Raw genomic sequence first — 21,210 nt, 5'->3', positions numbered from 1 at the left:
GCTCTGCGAAGGATCATGAGGGAAAGCCCCTAACGAAGTGGCCTGGGGCTGCCAGGGAGCCAGGAGGGAGCTGAGGGGAGACGGCCGAGGGTGGCCCTGCAGAGGAGACAGAAAGGGCCTGCGCAAGGTGCTGGGCTGTGCTTGTGGGGTGGCCGGGAGGCCGGGGTGGCTGGCTGGGGTGAGCGCTAGCCGCGGGAAGCTGGGGAGACGGCGCAGGCACCCTGCAGTCGCTGGCAAGGATCTTGGCTTCTACTCTGAGTAACCCGAGAATACACTGGAGAGGGCTGAGCAGGGGTGACATGAAGAGACTGTGTTTTCAAATGACCACCTGAACCCTATGAGAATGCAGGGCAAGGCTGGCTGTCAGGAGGAAGCGCGTGGGCGTCAGCCGCGACCTGCGCCGGGGTGCCAGTGGGGGAGGGGGCCGGACTGCAGCTATGTTGCCAAGGTGGAGGGCCAGGATGTGTTGGCAGACTGAATGCGGGTGTTCAGTTGTGGCCCCCCAAATTCATACGCCACAGCCCTAACCCCTGCTTCTGAAGAATGCGACTGTATTCGAAGATGGGGTCTTTAAAGAGGTGATGAAGGTGAGATCACCAGGGTGGGACTAATCCTGTCTGACTGGCGTCCTGGTAGGACACAGACATGCACAGAGGGAAGACCGTGCCAAGGCACAAGGAGAGGATGGCCATCTACGAGCCAGGGAGAGGCCTCAGGAGAAACAACCCTGCCCACACTTTGACCTTGGACTTCCAGCCTCCAGAACGGTGAGAAAACACGTTTCTGTTGTTTAAGTCACCCGGTCTACGGTATTTAGTTGTGGCGGTCCGAGCAGACTAACACCTGGCCGTGAGGGAGAAGCAGCCAGCGTGATGCCCACGGGTTGGATGCGTTTGAAGTCACGGTTGGAAAAGTTAGAGAGTGGGACATTTCCTTCGTAGTGCTCAGAAGCACCGAGAGAGACCGTCCTGCCGGTTTCCCAGGAAGAGTTTTCCAGTCCACGGCCCATCGGAAACCCGCAGGAAACGGGCGCGGCGCAGACACCGCAGCTGCGAAGGAGCAGCCGGCCTCCACCGCGTGCGCGCTGCTCGGAGCCCGCACCAGACCGGCTCCGCGCCCCGCTCCTGCCTGCCGGGCTCCTGCCTGCCCGGGCTCCTGCCTGCCGGGCTCCTGCCTCCCCGACCCGCTTCTGTTCTGATCTGACCTGCATCTCCCCAAGCCAGATGGATCTGGGAACAATTGAGGGATGGAGGTCACAATCCTAGAAACACAACAGGGCTCCGGGACTCTGCACCTCTCAGGTCGCCGGAGCCCGGCCCTCCAGGCCCGTCCTCGCTCACGGGGACCTGAGAGAGACTCACGGGGACTTCTGAAACGTTCCTCTGCTTTTTACCCTGCTAGCCCCTGGCCAGGCGGGAGCCACAGTTCCTGTCATCGCTGGATGTGTCACTCACATTTGTGCACTCTAATTCCCTGCCCAGGACACTCTAATGGTCCCCCGCTGCCAGACATCAAACAGGGCTGCCGCATGCTCTCCAGCCTCCTTTGTCGGAAAGCCTCCTTCCCACCCAGAGCCCGCCCGGAGCACGGGGGAGTCCAGGGGGCTGAGCTGCACCCGCGCCCGCCCACCTCAGGCCCCTGCGCCTCCGCTCTCTCCTCCCTGCAGGCTTTGTCACCTCTTCATCTGGGACGCTGAACCCCATTGCAATCTGCATGAGCCTGGGTAAGGAGATTTATGGATCTGACGACCCATATCAGGGGTCAACAAACTACGCATGGCCGGCCCCTATTTTCCTAAATAAAGTTTTATTGGAACACAGCCACACATTCATTTTGCCCGTGGCTGCTTTCACAGTACCACGGCAGAGAAGAGTAGTTGCTATGGAGACCATATGGCCTAGGACACTGCAAATATTTGCTATCTAGCTCTGTACAGAAAGAGTTTGCCAATCTCTGAGAGATTTAGATGGGGGAACGCTCACAAAGTGAATAGGAGTATTAAAAAGACTACTACAAAAATAAGTAAGTAAATAAAACAATCCTCTGTGGATTGACAATAATATTAACGTTGCAATAAAAAAGGACAAGAAGAAAATGGCAGAACAGATTTTTCTCCCACCCACAGCACAGTACACGCTACTTGTAAGATAAAGTAGTTATACAATATCCTCTAACCAGGCCTGTCAAGAAGCTGGGGAGAGAGACAGATGGGGGTGGGAAGGGGAAGAGGAAGAGGGAGAGAGAAAGAAAGAAAAGAAGGAAAGAAAGAGAGAGAGAAGAAAGAAAGAAAGAGAGAGAGAAAGAAAGAAAGGGAAAAAGAGAAAGAAAGAAAGATTGATTATGGAATTGCTGCTGCAGATTACATGCTTAATATTTTTTTAGCTGCTGGGGTGCAGTTTTCCCCTTTAATTATTATTTATTTAGCAATTTTTATGATCAAGCACTGTTTTTAAGATTTCACATGCATTAACTCATTCAGTCCTCAAAACAACCCTAAGAGGTAGGCACTCTTATAATTGTCCCCATTTTATAGATGGAGAAACTGAGGCACAGAGAGAGTGAGGAATCTGCCCAAAGTTCCACAGCTACTAAATGGTGGAGCTAGACTTGACTCCAGAGTCTCCGCTCTTAAACTCTACGTTATACTGCTTTTCTTGATTAAGAAGACAAAGACAGAAACAAAACGCACAGTGTCCAGAGAGTGGGGCCATAGGTAGCTTCTTTGCATCCTAGCTACCAACCTTTATCCTAAACTCTGGTGCCTGGTGAAAGCATTTGAGGACCTCCCCTTTAAAGGAACTTTGAGTTCTTCTATTTTACACAAACCCAGGATGAACCCAGCAACTTTAGAAAGTAGCAGTGAAATAGGTCCTCAGGCACAGAGTCCCACTGAAGGTATCGCCTGCAATTTCGGTGAGTTGTGGAGCTTTGGCTAGCAGGTGGCACCCACGACGACACTCCTCTGCCAAGTGCTTCAGGCTCCCAGGGAGCCTGATGGAGAATCAGCATCCTCTTCCGTCTACCCACCCTCTGGTAGGGCAGATCGGGGTCCCACCTCCCCTTGGCTGAATGGAAGAGTGTTCCCAAGCCCCCTAAATGTACACTGGGCTTTGGTTTCCTCTGAGCTTCCTCCCTGGCTGCTCTGCCATTGCGACAGGAGCACTCTAGTTAGAGTCGACTGGGGCGGCGGGTTCCATGCCTGGATAACCACGCCTTCTGAAGGCTCCTTGCCTCTCTGGGCCTCAATTTTTTCATCTGTAAAATGAATGAACTCAGCTAGATGGTCTCTGAAAGCCCTTCATGGATTAGAAATGTTCTGATTCTGTATTTAATGAAATGGAGAAAATACGCATGCCGTATTAATTTGTGGAGGAATAAAATCCTTTATAAAACTTTGTGTTTGACTTTTTGCAGTTTTTGTTTAAACAATACATGTAGCTGAATGAAGCTATTTTTCTTCCTGTCCCCCCTTTGCTGCTGAGGAGAGGATCTTTTAGCACAAGAATTCACTAGCATTTCTTGTTAGACAGGAGCTCAGCTCCAAGGAAGGGGAGCACCGTCACCCCCGGAATGGAGCCAGGGTGCCCCCAGGAGATTTGACCCGATGGGCAAAGGTTCTCAGCAGCTTCAACCAAAAAGGGGCCCCTGAGGGGGTCAGGGACCCTGGGGGAGGGGAGAGTGGTCGGCAAGAAAGGGAGACCATTCAAGGCAGACCCTGTGTGAACTACAAGTCAACCCCATGCGTGTTGTGAGGACTTAACGAAGTACGGAGGGTCTCCCCACAAGGAAGTCACTGCCCATCTGGCATCAAATGCCGCGTTGATGAAGACAGCAAGGAGACACAGTGTTAGTGTCACAGTGAACAATGGACAGGGCGGGAGGTCTGGATCTTGTCTCTGGCCAGCGCTGCTGGAGGCAGCCACTGTGCCTCTCGGGGCCTCAGTTTCCTCATGTGGAAATGAGGTACTAAGCTCAATTTCAAAAGTACCTTCAGCCTCTGAGACTCCAGAGTGGACGGTTCGTTGAAGGAGGCCTGAGCGTGGGCACCAGGAATTACGTCATTTGATGGGTGAGTCAGGCTAGGGGTGACAGGAGAATAATTATCTTCACAATCAACACGGGGTGAGGCAATTAAGACACATGCTTCGCTGATGGCTTGAGTGTCTGTTCCACTCGGAGGAGATATTCTTGGAGAGGGCTGGGGTGACTCATCGGTGGCTGTAACCTGATGAAATAGAGCTATCCAATTTCCTTGCTCGGATTCCAGGCACCCAAATTGTCTTAATTTGGTTTCTAAGGCAGTTTCCCCAGGCAAGAGGAAGGACAGACAGGAGTTCCCAGACATGGCAACTAGAAAGTGACACTCTTTTGCGGGAGCAAAATTAGATTACATGTGAGAAATGACTGTGAAATTTTATATAAAGTAGCATTCAAATGCAAAGGGTACCATCCTTAGTAATATCATCATTGGTTATGAATCATTCTCATGCTGATTCTGATAGCCTTGGAAACCTTTACAACATTTTTTTAGAGCTGGTAAACCCTGGGTGACTTGGTTAAATGCAGAAATTCTGGATCTGCAAAGCTGATCAGAGATGAAAATTGCTAACATTTACAAAGTGCTCTCACAAATAGTATCCCTGTAGCTCTGGAAGGCAGGGAATATTATTTTCTCTGGTCTGTAGTTCAGGAAGGTTCAGAGAGGTTAGGTAACTGATCCAGAATTATAGAGCTAGTAGGAGTTTGAGCTGGCAGTGAAACCCAGGTGTTCAACTCTCAATCCAATTCAGTGTTGGTGCTTCGTCAGGGAGTGAATCCTCTCCTCCCACCCAGCGCAGCCCTTGCACACGTGCTCACATGCATGTGCCATGCGAGCCCGTGCCCAGGGCGGTAGCTGAAGACGTGATCAGAAGCAGAGGCGGAGAATAAACCCAGATGCCAACATGTTCTGGAGATCATGGGACCGTTTCTCGTTCTCTCTTCAAGTGCGCTAAAAGCAGATAAAGCTGGATCTGTTTAGCTTCCCTTAGTCCCTGGACTCAGGCTAAATCTGCTTGCTGCAGGTTTAGAAAGCTCTCATTCTGCTTAGGTAGAGTCTGTGGGGTGTCAGGCGTACCCCTGACTCCTGCTCCTGCCTTCTGTTCTTTGGTCTGGCTGTTGCTGCTGAGGGTGGCTAAGGACCTTCAACAGAGACGCCCCCCACCCCGCCCCCTGGAGCAGCACTGCCAGACCGAACCCACTCTGGGTTCCTGGCATCTCAGCTACTGGAGCTGCCAGTCTCGGATTACAGGCGGGGAGGGAGGGCGGGTCTGGATCTCAAGACCTCAGTCCTATGTGCAATGCAAGCCCGAGTGCTCCGTCCGCCACGGTGAGACTGTGGCAGTGTGGGCTCTTTGTGCCAGGCCTCGGTATTCACAGAGGGAAGTGGAAGTCCACACCGCCTGGCGGGACTTAATAGAGGCTCAGGAAAAAGATGAACTGGTCCCATTCCTGCATCTCCTTCTGCTGGATTTACTTTGCTGCTTCCAGACTGAGAGGTGAGAGGCTGGTGACATCTGCCCATCTTGGCTTCTCTGGGGCCATTTCTTTGGTGGGAGGTGGGATGGGACAGGGAAGACAGAACAGATGATCTTCCTGCATGGAAGGGCCCGTGCTTCTTTCTGCCGCACGCTGGTCTGGGAGGTGGGTGCCAGAGCAGCCCGTCCACAGACACAAAGCTCATCCCCAGCTGCCTCCGCACCGCCCCACTTCCCAGCCTCAGACTGGGGGTCTGGTCTTGAAACACACACGACACTCTGAATGTTGACCTGGCTCCCTCTTTTTGAGCAGCTGTAGAAGCAGCCGATGGAAAATATGCCCGGAAGCTGTTTAATGACCTTTTTGAAGATTATTCCAGTGCTCTTCGTCCAGTGGAAGATACAGATAAAGTCCTGAATGTCACGCTGCAGATCACACTGTCTCAGATTAAGGATATGGTGAGTAATACACCATGGTGACTCTTTGCAATGGCTCTAGCGTGAAAACAACCATCTTTCCAAAGGGAATGTCTCGCTGGGAATGCAAGAAGGAATGAGAGCAGACAGCCCCGAGTGCGAGCTGCCAGGGGAAGAGAACGCCAGGAGAGGGAAGCTTTTCACAACACTAATTAATTTCACTAAATGTTATCTAATTTTGGTTATTAACTGGAACAGTCTTGGATAATCTAAAGAAAGGTGGTGTTGTATATTGTATGCTTCAATTTCTATGAAACGTCCAAAATAGGGAAATCCATAGGGACAGAAAGCAGAATAGAGGTCACCAGGGGCTGGGGAGAGGGAGGGGACAGGCCAGTGACTGCGTAATGGCTAATGGCGTTTGTTTTTAGGGTTTACTATAATCACTGAATTAGATAGTGGAGATGGTTACACAACACTGTGAATGTATTGGAAACCCCTGAATTGTACACTTCTAAAATGGTTAAAATGGTGAGTTTTATGTTATGTGAATTTAATTTCAATTTGGAAAAAAAGGAAGGTGGTATTTTAAGATAATATCACTTATTTAGTGCTTATAGACATTTAATTACACAATGTTATGAAATTTGAAGGATCTTTCTTCTGTACATTGTAGATATTTCCTGACTTTCTCATTCAAGTATATCATTAGTTGATCAATTTTCAGAGAAATTTGAGCAGTAGACCCATGCAAAAATTTAAAGACTTAAAAATGTGTCCACTTTACGTTCTGAACAGTAAATCCAGAAGGAAGAAAATAATGTGGCGTTGGTAGTCAATCAAGGGATAGGGCAGACAAAAGCTCTCATTTATTGAAAATAGATTAATGTTCTCGAAATGCCTGTTATGAAGAACAAGTGTCCTCCAGATGGAAGACACTTGGTAGAGGTGTCTCCTGGGTAAAGCCACATCTGGATTCACTGTGTAGGATGAAAGAAACCAAATTCTGACTGCCTACCTGTGGATCCGCCAAATCTGGCACGACGCGTGTCTCACGTGGGACCGAGACCAGTACGACGGGCTGGACTCTATCAGGATTCCCAGCGACCTGGTGTGGAGGCCGGACATTGTCCTGTATAACAAGTGAGTGCCAGTCAGGATTAAGCCTTTTCAGGAATGCACTTGCCGATTTAACAGAATTTAAACATAATGAAAAAGGGAATGTTTTAAAACATGCATAAAGCTAAGGAGTAATCCATGCTCCTAGGCCCTGAAATAATGGTCATAAAATGTTAGATAATAAAATAATAGGTGATAAAAGCTTACAGCTGGCAGGAAACCATCAAATTCAATCTAGATTCCCCCTTTTCAGGTGACAAATTGGAGGCTGCACTAGTTTTTTAGGGCTGCCAGATAGAATAAAAGTACCGCAAATGAGGTGACAACAGAAATCTGCAGTCTCCCAGTTCTGAGATGCAGGTGTCGGCAGGGTCGGTTCCCCTGAGCACTGTGAGGAAGAATCTGTTCCAGGCCTCTCCCTGAGCTTTAGGGGCTTTGCTGGCAATCCTCGGTGTTCCTTGAACTGTAGAAGCATCACTCTGATCTCTGCCTTCGTCTTCACCTGGCGACCTCCCTGGGTGTTTCCCGGGTCCAAATTTCCTCTTATACAAAAACACCAGTCACACTGGAGCAGGTGTCCACCCTACTTCAACGTGACTTTATCTTATCTACGTCTGCAATGACCCATTCTCAAATAAAGTCACATTCTGAGTGTTGGGGGCTAAGACTTCAATGTACAAATTTTTCAGGGACACAGTTCAACCCATAGCAATGGCACTCACTGTCCAAGGTCACATGTCGGTGACAATGATGCTAGTAATATTAAATTGGAATGGGCCATCTAGAAGCTGGCCCGGGGATTAGGACTTTGTGTGGGGTGGAGGAGGAACCAGACCGTAGGGCATGCGCCGGACGTTTCCTGGTCTCAGAGCAAAGGGCCCTGTGTAAATGGGCAGGTGAGGTCTGGGTTGCTCCAGCTGTAAAGGGCACACAAATGCCCCAGGATCTTGTTAAAATACAGATTCTGAGTTAGGAGGCCTGGGGCGGGGCCTGCGGTTCTGCATTTCTACCAGCGGCAGGTGACGCTGGCACTGGGCCACACTCTGAGAAGGGAACCAGAGCTCTCTGCCACAGTTCAAACTCAGTCTCTCCACCTGTTGTCGAGGGAGCTTCTCTTTCTTTTTATCTGGAACCCAAGTTTCTGTGGATTGGGGAAGGTTCCTCTGCAGCTCAGAACAATGTGAATGAAGGGTCTTTCAGGGGGCTGCAGCCTGGATTTCAGTCTCCCTCCTTACTCAGAGAGCTCACCGAGGGTCTTGACCTCTTGCACGGTGGCTCCAATCCTCCTGTTCATTCCCCACCCCCAGTGGCCAGAGGAATCTTCCATATCCCTGCCCAAGAAGGAGAACTTTTAAGTACTGGTGGTTTATTATTCCAGTTCACCTCCCTCCTCATGTGCTCACTCTCTCTGTCTCTGTCTCTCTCTGTCTCTCTCTCTCTGTGTCTTACACAAACACACACATACAGCATGAAAATGAGTCACATTGTCTGGCCAGGTGTGGTGGCTTCTAGCACCTTGGGAGGCCCAGGTGGGGGGATCACTTGCGTGCAGGAGTTCCAGACCAGCCTGGGCAAGATAGTGAGACCCCATCTCTACAAAATATAAAACAATTAGCCAGCCTTGGTGGTGCGTGCCTGTAGTCCCAGCTACTCGGGAGGCTGAGATGGGAGGATCGCTTGAGGCCAGGAGCTCGAGTTGGAGTAGGGTGGACACCTAATCCCACATGACTGGTGCTTTATATAAGAGGAAACACCCAGGGAGGACGCCAGGTGAAGACTGCAATGGGCTATGATCCCACCACTGCACTCCAGCCTGGGCAAGAAAGCAAGATCCTGTCTCAAAAAAAAAAAAAGAAAAGAAAAGAAAAAGAGCCACGTTGTCCATCACCACTGCCCCATCCACAGAGTGCTGGAGGGTGATATCTGCAAACACAGTTGACACAGATGGTCTCTGACAGCATTCTGTAAGTTTTAACAACCCTCCCTGGAAAATAAACAGAAAGCTGGTTCTCCTCTCCCTCCTGCGTGGCTGAGGCAGTGAGCAGCTCTGACTCCAGTGCTGCTTTGCAAGCCGGCGTGGCGACCTGCGTGAAGCCTGCCCAGGGCCCCTCGTCAGAGACGCCAGTTCTACGCTCACATGCCCGCACGGACCCACGGTGGCTTTGGCGAATTCTGTGCTCATTCTCCCTCTCTCTGCCCACCCATCGTTGGCCTTGATAGGTTCCCTTTCTCTCGGAGAGCCTTTCGCCACACCGATTAATCAACTCTTTTCTCTTCCTCTGGTTGAGCCTTTAGCTTCTCTGCCCTCTTGTTGTGGACAATTCTGTTTCTGATCCTCTCTTCTCCCTTGCCGCCCTCTCAGAAAAACTTCCCAGAGTTTTGTCATTTAGAGGAATCTTTAAATGTAGCTATGGTTGGATGACATTTGCATTCCTTAACTGGCCGAAAGGAAAATAGGAGAGAGTTACAGGATCAGGCAAAGGAAGGACCCCAGTCATGGCTGTTTCCTTGCGCCTGGTCCATCTAGCTGAATCCCCACCCCTGTAGAGTCTCCTGATTCCAGACACAGTGTCACCACTTCTCTGAAGCTGGGACAGACGTTGCAGAGCACAGAACGGGCTTCCTGCGTGGTGGGGGAAGGGAAACGAGGGGCATGGGGGAGGTGCCACAGTGCGGGTGGTAAGATGCTTTGGGCAGGAGGGAGCTTAGCATCTAGAGTCATCCCTGGCACTGAATCCACGGGGCTAGACTTGCTGGGGAGTGAGCAGGAAGGTGATGGGCCTGGAAGCCACTTCACATGAGGAATGGTTGAATTTGTTCATGCTTAGTGAGGAAGAGAGAAGACCTTGGGAAGACTTGATGGCTGCCTTAGGCAATCATGAGAAAATAAGGTAGAGAGAAGGGAGAACATTGCTCTAGAGGACAAAACCCCAATGAGTACAAGCTAAAGGGAAGATAAGATCTCCTCAAAAAAAAGAAAATTTCCCCAATAACTTCAGCAATGAATTTTCCCAAAAGGTAGTGAGCTTTTCAGCAAAATAATAGTTCAAGTAGATACTGGCTCTGTTAGTATATCAGTAAAGAAATAAATGAATTGGGGCTCAAAGTTCTGGTGAAAATGTTTAGTATGCGTGTATGGTTAGTGTAGTGGTTAGTATAAGAGGCTGCGAGGATTCCTGACATGTTTAAATTGGGTAAAGAGTGGACTACAGGCTGGGCGCGGTGGCTCACGCCTGTAATCCTAGCACTCTGGGAGGCCGAGGCGGGAGGATCGCTTGAGCCCAGGAGTTTGAGGTTGCTGTGAGCTAGGCTGACGCCACGGCACTCTAGCCTGGGCAACAGGGTGAGACTCTGTCTTAAAAAAAAAAAAAAGTGGACTACAGAAATGTAAAATCTGCATGTATCATGGCAGGCTTTTAATGGTTGGAATTTTTTTTTTTTTTTTTGGACAACATTTCAACTAAGTTTACCTTTTATTCAATCTTTTTACAAAACATTATATATTAAAAAGGATAACTGAAGATATACAAAGACATGAGTAGATGGATCTGTTTCTGATGTGCTAAACAAAACTTTGGAGCTAAATTAGCCACATGACTAATGTAGCCATTGCTGTCAGCCACCTTCAGACAAATGTCAGCATCTTCATGACACATTTTATATTTCTTTGTGTTGTGTAGTGTTTTTGTACATTAATAAAAAACAAAGAATTTTAGATGTTTTAGTGTCTGTTACATAGAAAGTACAATTCTTTTTCAATTTGATGAATTTTATAGAAAAATAAAAATATATTTTTAAAAAAGAGAAATCTCTAAAAGGAAAAAAAGAAATAGGACACATGGAAAAATGTTCACCTTTTCGAATAATTAAAGAAAAGCAAATATATCAAGTAATATGTATAAAAAGTCTGTAAAATGTTGATATGCTTTTCTCTTGTTTATTGCTTTTGCTTTATGAAGGGTTTCCCTTTTGCATTGTTTATAGTAAACAATGGAAACCGACACCCAACATTAGAGGAATGACTATGTAAACTACAGTAGATAAATTCTTTTTCTTATTTTATTATTTCAAAATATTACGGGGGTACAAATGTTTTTGGTTACATGGATTGTTGTTGTTATGCTTGAGTGGGGGTTATAAGTGTGCTCGTCACCCAGATAGTGTTCATTGTACAGCTGGGTTTTCACCCATCTCCTCCTCCCCCTTCCCGCCTGCTTAAGTGCCACTGGGTTTTACTTCCCTCTCTACACGTGTGTTCATCGGTTAGTTTAATGGTTGGATTTTTTTTTTTTTTTTTTTTTGAGAAAAGGTCTTGCTTTGTCACCTAGGCTGGAGTGCAGTGGTATGATCATAGCTCACAGCAACCTCACACTCCTGGGCTCAAGTGATCTTTCTGCTTCAGCCTCCAGAGTAGCTGGAACTACAGGCGTGAGAGCCTCCATGTCTGGCTGATTTTTCTATTTTTAGTAGAGATAGAGTCTCACTCTGGTTCAGGCTGGTCTCAAACTGCTGACCTAGAGTAATCCTCCCATCTTGGCCTCCCAGAGTGCTAGGATTACAGGCGTGAGCCACCATGCCAGGCCAAAATGGCTGGATTGGCCAAAATGGCTGGATTTTAGACCATTTTAGTGAGGAATTCGGTGCCCGATTATATTTAGAAGAACTTGTCTAGAAATTAGTGTTAAGGTCAGCTAACCTTAGCTATATGAGATGATTTAGCAGATGGCAAGACTTCTGGATGAGATTGTAAATAAAGGAGGGGGAGCTCGGAACAACCCACAGTGTAGATGCTTGGGGGGAGTGGAGCAAGAAAACTTAGGAGAGGTCTTGAGATTTGCCTATTTGCACTTGTCGGGGGGAAAAAAGCCAAAAATGCAGGAGGAGTTGAGAAATAAAAACAAGGTGGATGAGACAACAGCATTTATTAATTACTCTTGAGAGCAGCTGTGTGGAAGGAGAGGTGGGAAGTGCCCTGGAGGAGGGACTTGGGGACAGAGCTGGGAGGGGACTGGAGGGGCAGAGAGAATAAGGGACCAAGGGAGGCAAAGTCCTGAGGAGATGTGGGAGGAGAGGGGTCAGGGCAGAGGAAGGGAGGTGAACACTGGAGAGACGGGGGACTTGGAGAGAGAAAGAGGAAGGGACCGCGGGGCTGAGTAAACAGACAAGTCCAGTGCCGAGGTTCCAGGCAGCCCCTGGGGACTGAAACCCCTACGGTGGCACTCCTGTTCCCTCCACCAGCCCGCCCCCCTGCTTTCCGGGAGGGGCTCCCTACAGCCGCTGGCGCAGGCGCACTCGCTCTCGGGCAAAGCAGCTAACAGAGGAGGAGGAAGGGCTGCCTGAAGGCCACGAGGCGCTGAGCAAAGGGGTGGGAAGAGGGGAACGATGCGTCTAGTCAAGAACGTGAAACCCAGTTAGAGACAGAGGTTAGGGGAGAGAAGAAACTCGCATGTATTGATTGGACACTTTCTACATGTCAGCATGAGTCGGGGCTTTACAAAATGTGTAGACAAAATACTGCCCGTCCCTAGGATGTCCACGTCCCAGTGCCCCAACCTGTGAATGTGTTACATTCCGTGGCAGAGGAGAATTTGCAGATGTGACTGAATTAAAGATTAGAGACGGGGGGTTATCTTGGGTTTTCCTGGTGGGCCTGATGCAGACACGGGCCGGCAGGAGCCGCAGAGGAAGCAGAGGTCAGCGATGCGAGGAGGGGCCTGAGCCCAGGAATGGGGTGGCTTCTAGAAGCTGGAAAAGGCAAGGCAGGATTTTCCCTGAGAGCCTCCAGGAGGAATGCAGCCCAGCTACACGTTGATTTTAGGATTTCTGACCTCTATTAGTAGAATTGTTAAGATGCTAAATTTGTGTTAAGACACTAGGTTTGTGGTAATTTGTTACGGCAGCAATGGGAAATTAATAGACACTGTTATTGACTGAAAATGGAATTTAAAAGAAATCTTAAGGTACAATCCCCACTTTCACAGTGAGTGACAGAGATATAACATGCTTACGGTTACAAACCCTGAATCAGGTTTTGAACCTGATATTTTTATGAGGAGTAAATGAGAATCTTAAGACTCTTAAGTTTAAACTTGCTGCATTAAGACTCTGTCTCTGACCTCAAGGAACAATCTAGTAAGAAATGTATGTAAAACTATAATATAAGTAAAAACGTAGGTCCCTTGCAACACAGAAGTACAGTGCCAGGGCCCTTCAGGGACGGAAAGATACCTGCCCGGGAGGCGGGGCAGGCAGCACGGAGAAGGTTGCCTTTGAGCTGAGTCTTGAGGGATGTGTTAGATCAGTACGTGCAGAAAGGGCGGCCATGACAGAGAGAAGAAGGATTTTGAGCTGCAGAGGACCTCACCGAGTGTGCTGGGATTCCAGCCGTGACTAGTGGAGTGGGAGTGAAGCAGAGCTGTGGGAGACTAAGGCTGGAAAGTGGGTGGGGTAAACCACGGAACATCCCGCTAGACTGAGGAGCTGGGGAAGCTTCCGGTGGGCCATAGGAAGCCACTGCAAGTTTTGAGCTGTAAAATGAGACGATCAGAAAAACTAGGGAGATAAAACAATAATATATTAGTCATGAAGTGATTAAATGTGATGTCTTTAAACAACTCCTGAGTAGCTGGGGTGATGTTTCTGGTCAGTGGGTTCCCCTGCTGTCTGGCTTGGGGTTGGGTTTGGCCAATGGGAAGCACGAGTGGGCAATTTCAGGCAGAAAAGAGAGGTTAGGGTGTGTTTTCCCCTGCTCCCTTCCTGTGGAGTTATCTTTGGCTGGGTGTGTCCCTTGGCAGAAAGTCCTAACTCCTATCATAGTGACCTTTTCATGCAACTCATCCCTTCCAGATTCTGGTAACTGTGCCTTCTCTTCCTCTCTTCAGGCCGGGGAACGGGAACAGCCCAGTGTGGTGTCCCTGCATCTCACCATCCCTTTCCAAATAGTTTCTTCGTTAACTCTCCTCAAATTATCTAATTTGATTAGGCCACCTGTTTGCTGCAGAGGCTCCAACCAATACGATTGTTCTAGCTCCAGACAGATTCTCTTTGATCCCTAGTTCTCTCCTCTCACACCAAAGCAGCGGGATGGGCGAGTGCTGTTCTCACTTGTCACCGAACGACACGGATTTCTCATCGTTCATGGGGTAGGTTCAGGCATTCTGAAAAAATTCTTTTTGTTATCTTCACAAAGACTCACGTTAAAGATCCCTCTGGGTATGGAAGGGACCCAGTCAGACCATTACAGCTAACACTGTGGTGCCTAATTTTTAATGAGCAGAAAAAAGAAAAAATCTTAAAAACATGCTTGTTCTGATCCAACACAGACTTTTCTAGCTATTTAACCTAAGGAAAGCGTCAGTGTATGCGGCACAGAGTCGACTACAGAGACGTTCGCTGCAACACTGCTTATAAACACAAAAACTGGAGCAACCGTAGTGTCCAACATCAGCACATTGGCTAAATAACTACGGTGTCTCTGCATAGTGGAATATAGTGGAACTCTCTTTAGCTGTGAAAAGAATGTTGTAGAAGAGTATAAACAGATAACCACATATAATTTTTAATTTTGCCTGATCCTTTTTTTCTTTTTCCTTTTTTTTGTAAATTGACTTTTTAATTTTGGGATAATTTTAGATTTACAGAAAAGTTGCAAAGACAGTGCGGCGTTCTCTTATACTCTTCACCCAGTTCCCCCTAATGTTACATCTCACATAACCATAGTACATTTATCAAAATTGATACAATATTATTAGGTAAACTACACAACTTATTCAGATTTCACCAGTTTTTGTACTAATGTGCTTTTTCTGTTCCAGGATCCAATTCAGGATACCAACATTACATTTAGCCAAAATATACTTTATAGGGAAAAAATTATAAGGAAAACTGGAAAAATATGCATCAAAATGTTAACAGAAATGTATCAATTAAGGTTCTTTGGTTATAGACATTAGAAACTGACATTGAGTACCTTGTGAACACATGAATTTGTTAGAAGCATATGGTATATCTCGCTGAATTAAAGGAAAAAGAAAATGACCAGGGCTTGGAAGGGACAAAACCAAGACTGCTCTAGTGTTTGAGACAGCAGGGACTACGGAGCTGTTTTATTTAACAAGGAGCCACCACCAGGGTAACTGTTTTGGTCTTTGAGTCACTCTGCTTAAGATCTAAACTCCAGGAAGTATAAATTCGTTGGACCTAGCCTGGGTCACCTACACCAGCCCCTGACCAGGCGGGGCCAGGACATCTTGATCAACAGTCCCTCTGCCTTGAATAGTGGTGGAGAAAGAGTAATTCCCTAAATGAAAACAGAAATTCTGCACCCAAAAATGCTAGGTATAAATGTTGATAGATCAAAAAAAGATATATCCAGAATAAGTGATTATCTCTAAGATTATGCGTGAATGACCTTTTTTCTCCATGTTTTCCAAATGTCCCAAATAAGCATGTGTACCTCTTAGAACAGGAATGAGAAACTATTTTTAATATTCTGGCTCCTAAAGTTAACAAAGTCAGGTAAGCAGATTTTGGCCTTGGCAGGCTTAGTTTTTGAATGGATGGTTAAATCATCATACCTGGACCAAGAGAGTGGCATTGGGAATGGACAGGAAGGGACACAGAACAGAGATGCTTTAAAGCTGTGGTCCCCAACCCCTGGGCCGCAGACTGGCACTGGTCCGTGGCCTGTTAGGAACCGGGCTGCACAGCAGGAGCGAGCAGCGGGTGAGCGGAGCTTCGTCTGCATTTACAGCCGCTCCCGTCACACGCATCACCACATAAGCTCCGTCTCCTGTGGGATCGGCGGCAGCATTAGATCCTCACAGGAGCGGGAACCCTGCTGTACACTGTGCCTGCGAGGGGTCTAGGTTGCGGCTCCTCGGGAGAATCTAACGCCTGATGACCGGAGCTGGAGCTGAGGCGGTGATGGTGGCGCTGGGGAGCCGCTCCAAACACAGATTATCATTAGCAGAGAGGTCTGACTGCACAATCGAACCACGCCCCACCCGGTCTGTGGAAAAATTGTCTTCCACGAAACCAGTCCCTGGTGCCAAAAATGTTGGAGACCACTGCTTTAAAGGAAGACTCCAAGAGAACTTGGCCCTGACTAGTTGCAGGAGATGAAGGAGAAGGGCGAATTAGGGTTGACTCCAGAGTCCCAAGCCAGAATGACAGGGAAGTGGCAATCCACTGCCAAAGACACCGTTGTGATGGGCACAGGGCAGTGAGCTGTGTGGGATAAGGAAGTTGGCGAGGTCTCCTAGCAAGCGACTTTCATGTTCCTCATCTGACCTCCAGGGCTGACGATGAATCTTCAGAGCCCGTGAATACCAACGTGGTCCTCCGGTATGATGGGCTGATCACCTGGGATGCACCAGCCATCACCAAAAGCTCCTGTGTGGTGGATGTCACCTACTTCCCCTTTGATAACCAGCAGTGCAACCTGACCTTTGGCTCCTGGACCTACAATGGCAATCAGGTGGACATATTCAACGCCCTGGACAGCGGTGATCTCTCTGACTTCATAGAGGATGTGGAATGGGAGGTCCATGGCATGCCCGCTGTGAAGAATGTGATCTCCTACGGCTGCTGCTCTGAGCCTTACCCCGATGTGACATTCACTCTCCTTCTGAAGAGGAGGTCCTCCTTCTATATTGTCAACCTCCTGATCCCATGTGTCCTCATATCTTTTCTGGCTCCTTTGAGTTTTTATCTCCCAGCAGCCTCTGGGGAAAAGGTCTCCCTGGGAGTGACCATCCTGTTGGCCATGACTGTATTTCAACTGATGGTAGCAGAGATCATGCCAGCCTCAGAAAATGTCCCTCTGATAGGTGAGTTCAAGTGTCTTACACTTTGAACCTGGCTTTGTAACAACTGAGTCATGCTTTTAAGGGGGTGTGTGTGCCTTTAAACTTGTAACGACTTGGCCAACTTCAGATTCAATACAGGCTACCTCATAATTCCTTTGGTGTCCGCAGTTGGCATCTTTGAATATAAATGGCTGCTGGAATCAAAGCTGGTCTCATGGTCTCTGGGTTTACCTGAAAGAGCAACGAGTGGCATTATGATTTAGAGCAGGGGTTCTCAAAGTGGGGGTCCTGGGACCCACAGCACCAGCATCACCTGGGAACTTTTAGAAATGCAAATTCTCAGGGCCCACCTGGACCTACTGAACTAGAAACTCCAGATGGGAGGCCTGGCAATCTCTTTTAACAAATCTTCCAGGTGATTCTGACGCTCTTTCTGTTCAAGTCTGAAAACTGCTGACCTAGAGGATAAGGCTCTGATTTTGAAGTTGAGGAAACCTGCATTTTAGTGCTGACTTCACCACTCACTCCTTAATCAACCTTAGGCAAGTTACTTGGCTTCTTAGTCTCTGCTTTGTCATCTGCAAAATTTGTGTAACTGCTACCTTCTGTGTCATTGCCTAGCACAGAACTGGCATGTGGTAAAGACCGAGTAAACGGTGACTATTATTATCGTCTCACTTTACAAGGGTGCAAGGGCTTTCTCCTTGGGAAGGGTGGAAATGCGATGGAAAGACGAAGAGGATTTTTAAGCCTGACATACAATATATGTCTAAGAGGGTATAATAGCATTGGGAGAGCTTATTGAAATGCAGATTCCTATACCCAGAGAGTTTGATTTGGTCGTCTTGACCACGATGTGAGAATCCGGGGTGATTCTAAAGCAGACCATGTTTTCAAAAATCTGCAATAATGAAACGTCGCTTCACAAACTGGAGTGTAGACAGAGGTGACCATCCCCGCCTCCCTGTTCCTAGCCTACCTTGCTCTGATATCTCTCCTGTCAACTTTAACACCGACTCTCTGCCGTCAAGAATACCCCTGAGATCCAATACCTCCATCTCAATGACTTGCTGTTGTAATAGACACTTCCCAGAATCAGAAGCTAGACCCAAGTTTTAGTTCTTTAAAGTAAGCAATGAAGAGAAATTTCAAAACACCAAGGGACTTAGAGACCAATGCCAAAGGGATGTTGCCCTGCCCTTTTACTTTCTATTGAATCCAATCACTCATTATTCAGATGATACTACTTTGGTTTCTCTGGAGATTTCTTCCTTTTTATTGTATGTCTTCCTAGCAAAACAGGCACACACACACACACACACACACACACACCTTTTTGAGAATTAGAAGCAGGAGGCCCCCTTTCCCCCAATAAAGAGGAAGAGATGCATTGACATTTTTTATTACCTCTTCTGCGGCAGACATGATTGGCAGTGATGACATCCAATCGTAGCCCTGTTTGAGGAAGGATCATTGACGGGTCCCTCCCTCTTCTTTAGCAGTGACATCCAACAGTAAGGAGGTACAATTTCTAAAGAGAGACATCTCACGGGAATTTTGCAAGTATTATTTGGTCTGTTTCTATGATAATATGAAATTATCTTTTTAGTAAGGGTTCACACAGATCTGGAGACTATTTATTAACAATCACAATTTGTTATTTGTAGTACCTATGAAGTGTGCTTGCAATCTCATAGAAACATGTTTGAACTTTCTGCATTAAGTGTTAGCATTTGATGTAGGTTTATGGCCTGTGGCCTTTACCATATTAAGAAATGTCTCATATATTTTTAGTTAACTAAGAGTTTCTAACAAATAATAAATGGATGATTAATATTATCAAATGCTTTGTCCTCATCTTTTAAGATAATCAGATGAGTTTTCTCTTTTACCCGTAAATGTGTAGTGAATTGCATTAAAATTTTCTGAGTTGAACTTCTTTGTATTACTGAACCAAACTCTCCTTTCTCATAATATATTATCATTTCAAGATGCTATTGGATTCAGTTAGCTAATATTTTTATAGGACTTTCTTAAACATGTCTATAAATGAAATGGTCTTAATATTTTTTTTTTGTCACTTTTAAAAGCAAGATCAAATTGACTTCATAAAATGACCTAGATAACTTCTCCGCTTCTTCTTTTTCTGGAACAACTTGCATAAGATATGAATTATCTGTTCTTTAAAAGTTTGGTAAAACTCACCTATAAATTCTTTTGGGCTAGAGCCTTTTTTGATTTCTATTTCTATTAAAGTGTCTGTTCTTCTTTCACTAATTTTGACATATTTTTCTGAAAATTTCATCTAGATTATCAAATATATTACTATACAACTATTTATACTATTTTATTGTTTTCTAAATCTTTTGCTTTCTCTTTCTCTCTCACTCTCCCTTTCTCTATCTCTATTCTGTGAGTAGCTTTATCAAAGGCTTATTAATTGTATTACCCTTTTCAAAAGTTTGCTTTTGGTTTTGTTTATTTTCTTGGTTTTTTGTTCTGTATTTCATACATTTGTGCCCTTATCTTTATTGTTTCCTTCTCTCATGTCCTTGTTTCACGAACATTTGCTTTACACAGTCACATTTGAAAGACTAATGGTGACATAGTGTCTCTATAGCCAATAGTAAGATTAATGAGATCTGAAGACAATTCTGAGAATTGGTCAAGTTCATTAATTGTTTGTTGAGAGTGGAAAAGTTTTTCGCATCATGATCTCAGCAAACATTTATAAACTTTTCAACTTTGAGCCAGGGATGTTGCTCAGAACTTTACAAGTATCATCTCAATTAAGCCTTGATATATTCCTGTAATTTAGACGCTATTATTGCACCTACTTTATAGAGCAGGAAGCCGAGGCTTAACAAGATTATATACCTTGCTCCAGGTCACAAGTCTGGTGGGTGATAAAGCTGGGATTTGAACTAAAGAAGTCTGATTCAAAAGTCTGTACTTGTAATCACTAGGGTATACCACTTACTTAGAGATGGTGTTTGCTTCTTTCTTTTAAGCCAAATACAGTCATGTGCCGCATGACAACGTTTCAGTCCATGACAGATTACATGCACTATGGTGGTCCCATAAGATTCCAACACCGTATTTTTACTCTACTTTTTCTATGTTTAGATACACAAATACCATTGTGTTGTAACTGCCCACAGTATTCAGTACAGTAACATGCTGTACAGGTGTGGAGCCTGGGAGCAATAGGTTGTACCATGTAGCCTAGGTGTGTAGTAGGCTAGACCATCTAGGCTTGTGTAAGTGCACTCTGTCATGTTCACACAAGGACAAGACCTCCTAACGATGCATTTCTCAGAGCATATCCCTGCCGTTAACGGATGCATGGCTGTGTGAAAACAGTTTTAAAGCTAACTTCATTGTTGTTTTAATTCCAGGTAAATATTACATAGCCACCATGGCCTTGATCACAGCCTCCACCGCCTTGACCATTATGGTGATGAACATCCACTTCTGTGGGGCCGAGGCCCGGCCGGTGCCACACTGGGCCAGAGTGGTCATCCTGAAATACATGGCCAGGATCTTATTTGTCCATGATGTGGGCGAGAGCTGCCTCCGCCACAGCAGGGAGCGGGACCACCTCACGAAGGTTTATAGCCAACTCCCAGAGTCTGACCCCAAAACAGCCAGGAACAAAGACCTTTCCAGAAAGCAGAAACTGCATCATCTCTTAAAGAATGACCTGAGGTGCCAGGGTGAGACCGCACAGGATGCCGACAGCTACTGCGCACGGTACAAAGTGCTGACGAGGAACATCGAGTACATCGCCAAGTGCCTCAAAGACCACAAGGCCACCCATTCCAAGGGGAGCGAATGGAAGAAGGTTGCAAAAGTCATAGACCGATTCTTCATGTGGATTTTTTTCATCATGGTGTTCGTGATGACTATTTTGATTATAGCAAGAGCAGATTAGTAGGCATTTGGTATCTGGGGAGAAATTAGTAAAATTTCCTGTGATCTACTCCAATGTTCTTCCAAGCCAGATTTTGTTCTTATATAATGTAGGGGTTATATTGTCTGTGCTTTTTATTTTTAACTTCAAAGCAATGTTGTGGCTACCTGGCAGGTTAAATTAAGCAGGAGATCCAAAATATCAAGGGTAGGAAGATAGAGAAAATAGGGAAGGACCCCTTTTACAGCTCACCAGAGTGTTGAGTGACTGGCCTCTAGTTTATATATCAATAAGTTTATATATCACCTCTTTAGCAGTGTAGATAACAAAGTATGCCACTTTATTGCTCAAAATTTAAAACCAAAATGGCAAAACAAAACAAACTCATTTCCCCCTTAGTTCCTATTAGAACATGCTTTTAAAAAAGGAGATTAGT

General features: G+C 46.4%; 1 protein-coding gene across 1 annotated transcript; it reads left to right on the top strand.

Moving 5' to 3' along the window:
• The first annotated feature begins 5,473 nt into the window (after nucleotides 1-5,473).
• On the top strand, nucleotides 5,474-20,795 carry CHRNA9 (cholinergic receptor nicotinic alpha 9 subunit). The gene is made up of 5 exons (XM_069495000.1): nucleotides 5,474-5,537; nucleotides 5,830-5,975; nucleotides 6,922-7,076; nucleotides 16,350-16,882; nucleotides 20,260-20,795. Exons 1-5 carry the CDS (start codon nucleotides 5,474-5,476, stop codon nucleotides 20,793-20,795), a joined length of 1,434 nt encoding a protein of 477 aa, XP_069351101.1.
• The last annotated feature ends 415 nt before the right edge of the window (nucleotides 20,796-21,210 follow it).

This window comes from Eulemur rufifrons, chromosome 19, assembly GCF_041146395.1.
Source record: "Eulemur rufifrons isolate Redbay chromosome 19, OSU_ERuf_1, whole genome shotgun sequence".
NCBI lineage: Eukaryota > Metazoa > Chordata > Mammalia > Primates > Lemuridae > Eulemur > Eulemur rufifrons.
Note: the sequence above shows the minus strand (reverse complement) of the source record. Positions and strands in the feature narration are given on the sequence as shown.

Coding starts and splice junctions, on each gene's coding strand:
- CHRNA9 (XM_069495000.1), top strand. CDS start 5,474: ATGAACTGGTCCCATTCCTGCATCTCCTTCTGCTGGATTTACTTTGCT. Junction 5,538..5,829: donor TGCTGCTTCCAGACTGAGAG/GTGAGAGGCTGG, acceptor CTTTTTGAGCAG/CTGTAGAAGCAGCCGATGGA. Junction 16,883..20,259: donor AGAAAATGTCCCTCTGATAG/GTGAGTTCAAGT, acceptor TTTTAATTCCAG/GTAAATATTACATAGCCACC.